The sequence below is a fragment of the Stegastes partitus genome, unplaced genomic scaffold, assembly GCF_000690725.1.
Source record: "Stegastes partitus isolate 25-593 unplaced genomic scaffold, Stegastes_partitus-1.0.2 Scaffold1477, whole genome shotgun sequence".
Taxonomy (NCBI): domain Eukaryota; kingdom Metazoa; phylum Chordata; class Actinopteri; family Pomacentridae; genus Stegastes; species Stegastes partitus.
In genome coordinates this window covers 92,041-106,622 of record NW_007579208.1, presented here as the reverse complement: position 1 = coordinate 106,622, position 14,582 = coordinate 92,041, and the positions used below count along the sequence as shown (strand labels likewise).

At 41.0% G+C, this 14,582-nt stretch overlaps 1 protein-coding gene across 1 annotated transcript in view; it reads left to right on the top strand.

Annotated features, from left to right (window-relative positions):
• Nucleotides 1-395: 395 nt before the first annotated feature.
• The window catches only part of LOC103370747 (xenotropic and polytropic retrovirus receptor 1 homolog), a 52,469-nt gene continuing 38,282 nt past the window's right edge, over nucleotides 396-14,582 (top strand). Inside the window, exon 1 of the mRNA XM_008299890.1 lies at nucleotides 396-842. Coding sequence (XP_008298112.1) covers nucleotides 774-842 — 69 coding nt within the window. The 5' untranslated portion in view covers nucleotides 396-773. The remainder of the gene's footprint in view (nucleotides 843-14,582) is intronic.

Here is a 14,582-nt window from a genome sequence, read left to right as displayed (position 1 = left end):
GAAAGAATCTGTGCAATACATAAATACTGTGAGCTAGTATTTATGTATATGTCTGGCTTATTTTTCCTTTATTTTCTTAGACATATTCACTCTCCCTTTTGCTGGTGCACATTTCCCTACTTTGGGATTAATAAAGGCTTACCATAATGTCAGCTCCTACCCTGAACACAACCTATGACTACCATTACAGTCAGCCTCATTGCCTCACACAGTCAGTGTGAGCTGTCCGGGCAGGTTGACGCCTCCCGGAGATCGCCACACCTGGTTCCACCCACCACCACCAACACGATCCTGCGCACCGACGGACCGGCCCAGTGTTTGATATTTCCCAGCGCACCTGAAGGCAGCAGGAGACGGGAGGTGGAGAGAGGTGGAGGATGAACGGCGGAGAGAGAGAGAGGAGAGGGGAAAGATAGCAAGACCCAGCTAACGCCAACACACTCCGCCTGTGTGTCGCTAAACAGACGCTGCTTCAACGACACTGGCGCTAACGAATAAACCCAATTTAGCCGTTTTCTTCCAGCTAAGATGTGACTTCACGGCCGCTTCGTCGAGTGTGTTTCCCACGGCTGAAATATGTGCCGGTAGCTAGCTAGGTTACCGCGAAGACAAAAAGGGCATCTGTGTGTCTTTGAGCCTAATCTTCGGATGAGAGTTTCTGTGTTGGCGAACGGCTAAAACCTCCCCCCCTCCTCTTGTTCGCTCGAACCACCCGGGTTCTGGTTACAGTGACAGCAAAGAAAGGGAGAGAATAAACCCACCAAAGTGTCAAAATGAAATTCACAGAGCATCTCTCGGCTCACATCACCCCGGAGTGGAGAAAACAGTACATCCAGTATGAGGTAAGTTAGCTTCAGATTAACCTGCTCACGGCTAACCACTAGCTAGCGGGCTGGCTAACCAGTTAACCGATTTCAGAGCGGTTATTTCATGTCGGAAGTGTTAAGTGGGGAATGACTTGAGTTGTCTTTTACTCTCCCTGTCGTTGTACAGCAGGAACAGAGGCGCCGCTTCAGTGTAAACGAATGCTAACCAGGCAGCAGCGGTGTTAGCTAGCACCACACTAGACAAGCTAGGTTTGTTTTGTTGCTCTGCAGGTTCCAGTGTGTCTGTCATCACTGGCTGCTCGGAATGTGTTCAGGAGACAAAAGGACATCTGGCTGAGTCATCACTTATTGAGCATGTTAATCTTGGTGCCCGTTAGCCCCTCTCGTCTTGTCCTCGGATAGCTGACCTGCTGTTTTGACATCACGCTGGACAGAGAGGTGCTGATAGCTCAATCTGCAACCTTTGGTCCATTAATGCCGTTAAAGCAGTTTATCTTTATTGGGCTCTAATTTGTGCACAGGGTTGACATTGTGAACACAAAATAAATAAATCCACCTGAGCCATTGCATTTTTCTGCACTGGCATTCGGCGCATTTTGTGCTTGTCAAGGTTGCATTGGGGTTGCAGTACTGTGTGGTTCTATACAGCAGAAACCTGGTTCTGATCCTGAGAGAATAGCAGTTTTTATATAACTCTTATAAAACCTACATCTAGCTTGTAAATGCAATGTAAAGCTGTAGTGCAGCTGCTGTGTGTGCTGGATACATTTTTACTGAGTTATCTTCAATCAACATATAATCAGTTAACAGTAGTTTAGATAATCTTAAACCTTGTTGCAGTCAGTTGACTCACAAAGCCAGCAGGTGTTTGCTGTATGGAAGGATTCAAGAATCTGGTACCAGAAATTAAATCTGCTTGCAGCATTTGTTACCATCTAAGCTACAAATATTGTTGGCTTAAAGGCCTGAAACACTACAGTCACTGCCAGTTACTGCAAAGTAAGTCTGTAATCTGTAGTTACAACCTGAAAATGACTGCATTTCTATCTGACATGTTGAAATAACAAGTGCAGACATTTACCTCTGCACAGCTTATTTTTCACAAACCACTGCAGCTGCAAGTACTGAAAGTTCAGAGCAGAACGATGAAGCTTCAACTCCTTCTCCGCTCCAAATTATGGTTTGCTTATATTTGACTTCACGTCTTTGTTCTTCGTTTCCTGGTCAGAATGATGTCTGTGCAGAGCTTGAAACTGTAAGACTTTGGAGACGTTTGTCTGCTGAGGAAAAGTTTCTCTGAGCTCAATGTAAAACACATTTTAAGATTTGCGTATATAAGGGTACATTGTGGCGCCATAAATCTTTTGGAGGCCAGTCACAGTCCAACGAGCAACTTGGGCTGCAGCGATCAATTGTTTTCAGATATTCAGTTTACTGTCACCGAGGTGGAAAGAATCCAGAAAATCACATCAGAGAATTTTCATATTTCCTCCTTAAAAAATCACTCAAGCTGGTGAATCAATTATCAAGATAGGTGACAATTATTTTAGCAGTTGACAACTAATTGATTAATCATTGCAGCTCTTAGTGTGACACACAGCCACACCCAATAGACTTTAAAGTTTATCGGTAACAATATAAGTTACAGCATAAAAACAGTAGCATCGAACAATATCTTTTGACTGAAGGTCACATTTACATAAAGTCTTGACAACACTGTTCCAAACAAGTACGAAACTGTACCGACTGAGGAGGCTTAAAAACACAATGAACGTTTTATTTACAAAGTAAAATTTGTTTGGAGGAACAAGCAGCAAGACTCCCTGTATTAATAAACTAGACGTGAATGTCATGTGATGCCGCACGACATTTACAAAGGTTCCAAGAAACAGGGAGAGGTCAAACAGAATTAGAATTTTCCAACATTTTATGCGTTTTCCACAACTCTGCAAATGATTGCCGTCATGATACTTGTGAGCCAGACCCTCCGGTGAGCTGAGCTTGCTGCAGTATGTTTCTAAATACTCAGGTCATCGATCTCTCTAATGTTATTTGTGAATTGACTCTTTGTGCACGATTCACCGCCCAGTAACGCAGCTTGTCACTGGAGCAGAGAGTCAGCATCGCTTTAGAGGGTTACTGCAGTAAATATTGGATAAATAAATATAATTACTGCTTTAAATAATACCATGTTTTCTTGATAGGTTATTAATCCCCTATAATAAGATGAGTGCTGCCCTGTATAGTGCTTGTTTTCTTTACAAACACATCCTCACACAACAATCTTGTCAATACTGCAGGATGACATATTCTAATTGTGTGGTTGGGTTATATGATGTTGTACTAACCAACAAAACCATACAGTTCACTTGCTGCCATAGAGATTTATTAATGCTTTGGTTCTAGCAGCTAATGCAAATTTTGGCGAACTGGCCAAATTTAGAACTGCACAAACTGCACATACACGGCGACAAACATGTGAACACGTCTGTGCATCAAAACGGGCCCAGTAGTGTGCATCTGTCTTCAGACATTTACAGTATTTGGTCAAGTACACAGACTGGTTTGTGGAAAGCACATTAACCAAGCACCATCTTAAAGATGTCTTGTTAAAGTTGTCCAAAGATTTAACTTTAAATAACTGCAGTTATCAAAATAGTTGCTCATCAGTTTTCTGTTGATCGCCTGAGTGATTGTTGAGCCTTGGAGAGAAGTTTTAAATCACAAATCTGGGCATTTTACCAGCCTGGAACCGAATCCAAATCTTACAGTTGGATACGTGAAGTTTCTGGATGATCAAGTAGGAATGACATTAATTAAGAAACTCTACTTTTAGATGTGTGTAGTCATGTCTCTGTGGTATTATACAATATCAGGAACACATTTACATGTAACGTTACATCGTATGTTTTATCATAGTTATCAGTGATAGGATAGGAAAATACATACAACCACATCATAAAACTACAACATCGGTCCTTGTCACAGCACATGTTCGTATGTATGTGTATAAATCGGCTATAAAGTTGCATCAGACGCATTATATTGCACATTGTTGTGGCTGGAATGCAGCTATCGTGTTTCTGCCTCCAGGTTGTGTCCTCCTCTCTCTACCTGTGAGCAGCAGTGTGTGCTTTGTTCGGCGGCGGTAGATGCAGTGTTCTTCATAAGTCATGGCCGTGCTCTGCATAGTCATATACTGGGACAGCTCAGTGTGACTGCAGCACATTCCTACAGTCAGTGTCACTGGGTTCGCCAACGTACCAAAACCTGACACATTACGGCATTATGACGAGCTGGAATTCATTCAGAGTGATTAGTGGGGGAATAACTGTTGGTGCTTTTATTTATTTACATTATTTATTCATCAGTTCCTCCGTTCATTTCTCTGTGTTTTTCCAGCCTGTCTGAGCCAGAGCTGAGTTTCTGGCACAAAGTCAGAAACTATCAGTCATCTCCTCTGCACTCCTGACACATTGTTTTAATCCCATGTTCCTTTTTGCAGCACAGTCACATTAAGATCAGAGCCAAAGGTCTCTTCCTGCAGTTTGAAGCTCAGTCTGTTGTTAAGGAGCCTCAGCAGCCCTGTTCAGTGTTATGTCGGCACACCAGCTTTTTAGAATTCACTCCAGCTTTGCTCAGCTCCAGAGATCCAAACTGTAATAAACAGCTTTAATCACCAAAGCACATAGCCTCTGGTGAATTAGAGCGTCGGCCTGAAGGTTTGGCTGTTGGAAATTCTTGGAAAGTTGTGTGTAATTGGAACAAAACGCCATCAAGACAAGCAGGAATGAAAATGTCACAATGAAGCTACTGGTGATGTTGATCTGAAATGTGCTCAAGGACAGATCCAATGCACTTTTTTTGTGCTGTGCTTGTTTTTAAGTTGTTGTTGACTGTTCAGAATTCCCCACAACTTCATCTCTATTTTATACTTTTAAATTGAATTCAGTTTTAAGTAGGACTGCAACAAGTATTGTCTTTGTTGTCACTGTGCCGCCGCATTTAAACGAGGAGTTAGTAGTCTGCGTGCACACAAGGACTCGTGTCCTCTTGTTGGTTTCATGCTGTTCTGCTAATTGACAGTTCATGGCGATAATGGATCAAGAAGCAAAACAATGTGCCACTAACGGCAGTGAAGAAAAAGAAATCCAGGCTAGAAATTAGTGCTGCACACAGTTGGAATACTGGGAGAAACTGACGTTGAGATATTTAGTTTTTTATGTGATATATATGAATACACAAAAAACAGACATTTTCTCCAGAAGACTTGAATGTTTTTGTCAGAAAATATGAATAATTCCAGAATGATTACAGTGATTTTGTACGGGCGTTCATCTACATAGAAAAAACAAGATTAATGTCTTAAGTAACAGACTTAAAAGATGCTGAAACAGTTCTCAAGAACTTTTGGAAAGATATAATTATTTTGTCTTTAATTGCAACAATCGCAAGGTAATCAGTAGAAGTACAGTGTTCATGTTACGAAGCAGTCTACCAGGAACGTGTTCATGCACGTGTTTGATCGGCCAACGCAGTCATTTGCTGGATGACACTGGGCTTAGTTGGTGCAAAAATGAAACATGGCAGGCGGAGCGAACCGTGTTTCGTTAGGCAACGGGCATTTTAAACGATTTGGGTTTTTTTGGGTTGCAAAAAACTTTCTTCTATCAATTATGACAATTATTGGCAGTTGCAACCCAGATACAATCAGAATAATCATGATTTGATTGATTATGTGACTGATTGCTGACACTATGCGGCCTGAGTGTGTTAGTTTAGTTTGAGAATCAGGCCTGTGAAGGTGAAGCTCCGTCTGTAGTATTCTTGTGCGCTTATGTGTTGCTTATTTCTACTGAAGATTCACATGGAGTCGGTTTCTTCCTGCTCCTGCAGTGTTTGAACACAGACCAGATGTAGCTTGTTGTTCCACACAGCTGTAAATGTGGCCCTGAGCCCAGTTAGCTTTAGTCCCGTGAAGACGTGCGACCCAGGTCTACGAGGTTTACAGAGCCGTGCTGAACAGGGCTATTCCATGCCTGTCATGTTTACTCGTTGCAGCTGTGTTTGGGTCAGACACCTCGCATGACAGTTCGATAAACAGGGCTGTAGCCTGAGCTGTCATGATGCGATGTGCACTAAAGCAGTAACAGTCAGCTTCTCTGTTTTCATGCTATGATTTACCACAGCTCTGTCAATAGTTCAGGGTATTGACATTCCAGCATTGTGCAACAACTTCTCTTACAGTTTTATCTGCAGAAATGTGTGATATTGTGACTCAGTGTGGACTATAGGACAGACTCAGACCCTGTTGACACACTGTTTAATGTATGACGGTAGGGGATTTATTTAACCCGACAGATTCTTAGCGTGACTACCAGATAGGAGCTATAAGAATATAAATGCCTGATGGTCTTATGTATGACTCAACAGACTCATTGACTGTCTGAACACCCTGCTGGATGACTACACAGCAGGACTGCTCAGAGTCTGGGCTATTTTTATTAAAAATTGACAGAAGAACTGAAAGGTGAACCAGAAAAAATGGGAGCAGCTAGTCAGGAAGGGGTGAGAACTGGTGGGCTCATTTTTATAATCAATTAATTAGTTGAATTAATCAAGGAAAAATTGTTCAAGTACAATTTTCCAAAACCTGAAGTGACATTTTTCATACTGTGTTTTTACTGATCAGAAGTTTAAAAAAAAAATCAGAAGTAAAAAAAAAGATCAGAAATAAATAGATAAATAAATAAATAAATATTTACTGTTATATATGACAAAGAAAAGCATCATATGTTCATATTTAAGAAGCTGGAACAAACATGTTTAATATTTTTGCTGAATTGAAAGAAATCAGGGCTGCAAGGAAGTGGTTAGCAACGTTGCCTCACAGCAAGGAGGTCAACGGTTCACATCCCGGTGAGGACACCCATGTTGAGGTTAATTGGTGATTCTAAATTGTCCGTAGGTGTGAATGTGAGTGTGCTTGGTTGTCTGTCTCTAAGTGTAGCCCTGTGATAGACTGGTGACCTGTCCAGGGTGTCCCCTGCCTTCACCCTGAGTCAGCTGGGATAGACTCCAGCCCCCCCATGACCCCAGAGAGGATTAAGCGGTGTATAGATAGTGGATGGATGAATGAAAGAAATCATCAACTAATTGATTAATTGACTGGTAGTTGCAGCTCTTGAGAAGCGCAAAAGACTGAGGGGGCCTTAAGCTGCCACGATTCACGTACGTAGATTTTGATCCAAATGTTTGGCCAAATTCTGGAAGATCTACAAAAGAAAATCCAAATCAGTTCTCTTTTCCAGGCAATACTCTAAAGAAGGTTGGGATCCCAAGATAAGCAGTTGCACAAATGCACAAATTGAAACTGCACATAAAAACTGCTGGATGTAAATAGAGTCATTGGAAGAGATTCGATGTCCATAATGATATGGAGCTGCACCCAGAGAAAATCTCAAAGTATTTTGCTAAGATAAAGCTTTCCAAGAGTTAATTGAATTAAGGTTTGCTTGTAGAAAAATGTGTTAGACTTAAATGATAGTTTATTGAAACTACACCTTTTATTTCATTAGTTTGTCTGTTGTGTGTTCGTTATGAAAACATTTTGCACACAAAAAATTCAGACCAGGCTCGATCCCAGAGGGATTTAGCTTTTTGTAAGGAAAGGGAAACAACAGTGAGCAGTAAAACGACTTACACCTAACTGTCTGTTGTTGCACTTTGCTGTGGAAAGGTTTATGGCTGAAGCTGAAAAGATTACATTTATCCTTTAAATAAGAAGAACAAGACGTCAGAAACAACCCCGAAGACTAGACAGACCCACACACTGAGCTGATGACAACTGCTCTATTGTTGCTGGAACCGTTGCATGCTTTTAGGACCAAAGATCCACATTCATCAGTTTCCACAGCACACAGATGCATAGCAGTGTTTTTTTAAATAAGGAATCTTTGGATGGTAGGGAGATGACAGAAAAATCTGAGTGAAGATGTGAAAGGAACTGGAACAAAGGTCCGCAGCTGAATCTGAACAGAAGAAAATGACTAAATGTTTCTCTAAATGTGAAAAATGTCTGATTATTTCTTGGTGATCAGATATTCTCGCTATCAGGACAAAATTGTGAATTCTGTTTCTTAGCAGTGACAGTGTTTATGCGCACGCTAAGTGTGTTTATGTTCTATTTTCTGGTTAATCCTTTTTTTTCCACAACTTTTAAATTTCGGGGACAATGTAATCCTTTAGTTTCTGTACTGACACCAAAATAATGCTTTAGTATAGACAGGTTGTTTTTTTTTTTTTTTTGTTTATTGTGCGCTTGACACTGGACCCTATTTATTTAAAGTGTAGTCTGATAAATGTATCAGCCACTGAAACACCTCTTTACTGCTTGACTTAAATCTTATTGTGGTTTCTTCCATTTGTATTAATGCCATTTTGGAGCTGTTGTCATTTCATTTTAATGTAATATAATTTTGATTTTAGCAGATCTCCACTTGATTCCCATTAATTTATAGCATGAAGAGAAGAAGAACAACTGTGCGGTGAACAGCAGCATCTCTTTGTGACGTCATTTCCATATGCTACTGGCCTGAGGTGCTTTTTTTTTTTTCCCTTATAAACAAGGTCCTACAGTTTTTCTGAGTCAGCACAATGCTGCAGTCGAGTACGATGTCTGTGCACAGCAGCAGGGTGGAAACTCCAAGCCGCAGCATCCTGAGTTCATGGGAAGTTAGTTTGCTGATGGTAGCTGGTTTCAGGTGGACTGAGGAATGGAGAAGCTGACAGCAAAATAAGGGAGAATCAACAATCATCTGTTTTTACTTGCAGTCTCAGTCCTAGTCAGCGGACATGAAGAGAGGAGCCTTTAAAACGCTCACTCCATGAAACACTTTGCCTTTTTCCTTACTAAGTCGTGTGGGATTATTTTAGAGAAAATAAGAGCTGTTGTGAACGTTGTGAAATTCCCCTCAAGGATCAATATCTTAATCAACATTGAGTCTTGTCTTAATACTGTCTTAAGTTAATCTATATGTTACCAGTCCATAAAACAGAAGGAGGTATAGTATTGGCAGTAAATACTTATAACACATAATGGATCTGGAAATTTGCTTTGTTTCTCACTCTGTGGTTAATGCTGGGAATTGCAGGTCTTCTACGTATGAATCACGTTGCAGGTCTGCAGTTAAAAATGCGACATTAGGTTGGTGTGTTCTTGAGGTCTGTCATTATGAAGAAACACTGCTGATATTTAGCAGATCAGGATATTTAGATTCACAGCCCCTCGTGCTCCTACTGTCTCCTTTCCCCTCCATCTTCCCTTGTCCTGTGAATGAGCACTGTTACTGTGCTGGGTTGATCTCCAGTTCCTATTCACAGAGTTGAGGCTGTGTACAGAACCTGGATGTTTCTATTTAGTGCACACAGAACGGACAGCTAGTGGACCATGAGGAGATCATCACTAAATCTGAGAGAAAAAAAAAAAGACTTTTCCTCGTCTCTGCATGTCCGATGTGTGTGTTTAAAAGCAGACAGCAGATACACACATGATTCTGTCTGTTTTACAAAAGGTATGCGTTGGCGCTAAGTTACATTGCTGCTCATACAAACCCCAGACAGTCATGCAGAGCTCCTGTGGATGTTTCTGTACGGCTAGGTTTGACTTTGCACTTTTTACAGGATATGGCAGCTAGTTACAGATGATGCTGTAGCACTGTATCAATGTGATTGTTCCTGAGGTGGGCTGAGTCTAGCGAGTGGACATAGCACAGGACATGTGGAGAAATTAGAACGTCTTGGTGTGTTTGGGCACAGCTGATATATAGCATGTACAAGTCAAAGCACCTCCAAAGTCCCACACCGACTGCATCAAGACTGAAATCTCCTCATTCAGTCTTGATGCATGTGCAGTCGGTGCGATTGCAGTTCAGACAGTCTGCGCATTTACAAGTTTTGGATTACACATGGTTGTCCATAGTGGCAGACCCTCTCAGACTTGGGTGGATGACAAAGTTCACCTACACGAAGCCTTGCCCAGGCTCCGTACTACATCAGTCAGCCTGTAGTAAAGTAAGTAAAGCATGTATGTTTTTATTTTCAATGTGCCATCTTTGAGGGAGCGGGAAGTTGTCTCCAACTTCAGGTACCTAAGAAAACCTAACACTGTTGTCTTATCTAACAATCAGTCAGTGGTGTAGCAGTCATACAGTCTGTGCAAGTGACTTAAAGGGGCCTCGCTGTTATCAGCCAACAACAGCAGCTAACTTGCAGTGAGATGCTGTCCTGCTTTGACTTGATTATGCTTCAGAAGATGTTTTTTGAAGAATCTGTTGCAGATATACGCCAGTGCCAGCAAATGTGTTCCTTTTAGTGCCCCCCCCCAACAAAAGACTCTGTGTGGCCTCGGAGACAAACCTAATGACATGGCCAATGAGCGTATATAAATGAATGTATTTAGTAACAGTCGACTTAGTCTTCATTGTTAACGTTACATTTCATTAACAATAAATACCAAGTCATTGTTAATGACTGAGTTAATTACTTTTCTTGCTAGTGGAAGAAAAACACACTGAGAAGAAGGAAGAAGGTTGATGATATCAGCCTGATGCATCCGGCTCTCAACACACAGTTTTTTTTCATCTACATGTTTTTGTTTGTGTTGTTAGACGTCAGGAGCACCTTTGCTGTGAGATCAGCTACACCCTCAACTTTGACAGAGTGATGACAGAGAGGGTTGGGTCAAATGCAGCCACAAATCATCTAAGAAAGGCACAAATGTGTGTTCAACACGCTGTGAAGCCTCTGAACTGAACGAGAAAATTTGTCCAGTAGAATTTCAAATCGCAACAGTGGTGCGATGGGAACGTTGCCGAAACGTGACACTTCTGTTGAGATAGAGGTTCAAAGTTCAGTACTATTGTGGTGAATAAAATATATTTTTTTTAAAAATGCAGCCGCTAACGAAAATGTAGTTCTGTTGGGAAAATTGACTTTGTGTTAACTGTAGAATTAAAAGATGTCAGCGATGTCCCACACTAGTAGTAAACTCAAGTCAGTTACATGAACTCTGATCTTTCAACACATGATGGATGACTTCCAAACCGTGAACTAAGGTCATGGAAAATACACTGAACAAACAGTGGAGGCCATACTTGGCTCCTACGACTCACACCTGGCTGTGGCTTTTTTGTTTTGCCCAGTTAATATGATACAGTACATTCACGAGTGACTGATGAACATTTGACACCTGGTAAATATGACATGGTCATGTGATATTTACTTACTTAATGACAGTTGAGAAGCATTCAGTGGATTGTTGGACGGTCAAGTCCACAAAGCAAATCCGCCGGTTGTGTCTCCAAGTTTGGGCAGGCAAATCGCACAGTTCTTGGCTGTATTTGGAGGACTTCTCAGCATGGGACAGGCCTTATCAGCCTGTTAGGACATATTTAGTCTTGAAATTACTTCAGACAAGGCGGCCTGGTTTGTGTCTCTCTGTCCGTGCGCTTCAGACCAGTTGTCGGCCCTTGGTAATGCTGCTTTCAGCGGAATATAGTCATGGAAGGCAGCTGCTGATTGTGCCGGTCTTATGATGTGATTAGGCTGGGAAGCAAACGATAATGGATAGAAGAGGAGAAGGGACTGGAAAGAGAGGAGGGGCAGGAGGCGCAAAAACAGATGGGAATATAGATGGGGAGATGTGAACAGAAAGCGAAAGGTCATTATAGACAGACTTTAAAGGAAGTTGAGATTAAAAGGGGAGAGCAGAGAATCTGACATTTCTAAAGGCTTGATTGTCATAATCCTCATACAAACCCTAATTAAGCTTTTTTCTAAGACCACAGAGAAACCTTTGGTGAACAAGACAAAACTTAACATGTGAGAGAGAAGAAACAGTTAAAAAAAAAAAAAGCTGAGTGCTGATGGCGTCGCTACCACCTGACTAGTATTAGAGGATCACATACTTAATCATTCACTCCTCATGCAAGCCGACACACACACACATGCGTGGATCTCATGCGTAGGTCGCATTTGAGTTAATGACACATCCAAGTACGATTTCCCTCCTCTCGCTCTGTCACAGTCTGCAGCAGTTAGTGATTTGCTTCATTCCCCAGAATGCCCTTGCCGAACTCTGAGTGAATATTTATGAGTTACACTGTATATGTTGTTTCAGAGCCCAGTAGTAACACCAGGAGCAGGACACACAGATATTCCAGCGAGTAAAGTTGTCCCGCAGACTGCTTTGCATTAGAGACAATCAGAATAACTGATAGAAGCTAGCAAAAATGTGCAGGGATAACAGTGAAGAATTAAGGGGAATCATAGATGTATTTTTGTGTTCGAGCAGGACTAGCTGATGCACCTGCTTAAAGAATCCACATGACAATACATGGCAGGCATAGTGGTTGTCTGATGAGAGCAGCTGAAACCTTCACTTGAAGGGTTGGTAAACTAAGTCTGAAGCATTTTAGTCTTTTCAAGGGCAACTATAACAAAGTTAAATGCAATCTGTATTTGGAAGAATTTGCTTAACATTCAGCAAAATTGAGCACTGAAAGTTCATGTCAGTTATTTCATAGAGGATTGGATTTATTTAAAGTGAACTTTTTAGAAAAGATGGACTGCGAGGCCTTGATTTCAACAGAAGCACAGTGTGCTGCCTGACTCACTATTCTGACAAATCCATATGGTCGTCATCATTATATGTTAGCAATTCATATGCAGCTGCCTTGTACTGATTTTTAAATGCTGAAATATGCAGATGTGTAACAAATAGAAAGCGTCTCAGTGAGGTCTTGGGCCACCACGTACCACCACGTTCTCTGGAACTCTACTGGAGGGATGAACAGTGCTGTCTAGTGTATTGGTTTATATTCTCCCATCAGTGTTCAGTTTGGTTAAAATCTGATGACTATGAGCACCATAGTATGTGATTTACATCATGTGCTCTATTGATAGAGGCCCCTCCCGTTAGGATAGAAATGTTTCATCACAGGATAAAGGTGATCACTCAGAACAACTTTATTGATTTGCAGTGACCCTTCCCTCCAAGTGGGCACAAACCATGCCAGCAAAATCCATTCAGGTTTCATGAGTTCACGATTCAGGTTTTTCCTTTCTGCCTGTTCCCGTAACTCTGTTGCATTTGATTATGTTATCGTGGTTGAAATTATCCCTGAACTTCATGCCAATGGATTTTCTGATTGCCAGATAGTCTGTATGGAAACGAAAGTGGAATGAATAGTTAAGTCTTCATATTCAGCAGCCAAATCTGATTTGACTCCCAAAATTCGGAGTCTCATCTCGATGGGAAAATCAGAGTTTGTGATGTTTCCAGCGCAGAAATTAATTGATGATTAGTCCTGATTTTATGGACATATTTGACAGTAACTGTTCCGATCATAAGGTGAGCCAAACAGAAATCCTGTACCAAATTATTTGGAATGAAGACGAAACACTGTTGCATCATTTTTCCTTTTCACATCGTTTTTGTGCATAAAACTGTCCAATTCAAAGCACAAGCCAAGACGAAGTAAAATCAATCCTTGACCTTCAGAAAGACATCACAAGTGGTGTCTAGTTTGCAGAAAAGCTACTGCAGTTTTTATCTGCTCATAGTCCAGTGGGACAGAGAAAGGCATCCTCTGCATTTGACCCATTTGACTTTTAGGCACAGTGTGAAGCCTCAGTGGCAACAGAGCAGAGCTATTCCTAATAGTTGGCATGCATGTGTTTGGACCAGAGACAAGGGTAGAACCCTGAAGGTTCCCCACACTGGCTCTGAGAGAACACACAGAAACAGGAAGATGCACGCCTGGTGGCAGCATTGCTAACCACTAAGCCGCTCAAAAGGAAATCATAAATGAACCATAGCTGAAAGGAGACAGATAAAGATTAAATATTTGATGTGTCTGTGATAAGCATAGAACTAATTTTACATTCCAGTGCTCTGAACACTTGCAGACTTGGAGCTGTTGCACAAATGCTAATGATGTGATTTTTTTCATCCTTCCACCGAACAGATTTTACTCCATTTGACTGCCTCTGCATTCAATGTATGTGCATCTGATAAGAAGTGTTTTTTTTATTTGGGGGGTGGAGTTCATTAAAAAAAAAAACAAAAAAAAAAAACAGTATGAGTAACCACATGGAGAGTTGAAACAATGAACCAGTCCACAGAAAAATAATCAGCAACTGCTATGATAAACAATCAATTTTTATTTTCTCAAGTAAACCTCAGAACAAGACAGAGTTCCAGCTTCACAAATGTCAGGCTTTTCTCATGTGACAGTAAATTAAGTATCTTTTAGACTGTTGACTGGACAAAAATAAGCAATCTTCTTGTTGAAAACAATCATTAGTTTTAGCTCAAGTGTTCTCAGAGCAGAAGCCTCAGTAGCAAGAATGTCTGTTTAAACTGTAATAGCACCTCGAGTAAAGGTCAGTCCAATTTAGTGCTTTACAAGACAAATGTAGAAAGTAAATCAACAACAGATTAAGACACACAAGAAATAAAAACGGTGGAAAATTGATAATGAAACCAGTTATTTGGGTGTTTAAAGTCGCTCTTAAAAATCATCTGTCTCAAAGTTGCATGTTTAAAAGTTGTTTTTTTTTTAATTAAAATAATCTGTTAATGCTCTAAACTGTCCTAGATGTAACCCTACGCTGCTGTTTCCTCTAAAAAGTGTCCACCCACCCCTCTACTACTTGCTGCAACTTGAACACGACTCTGCTGAACCACTGAAA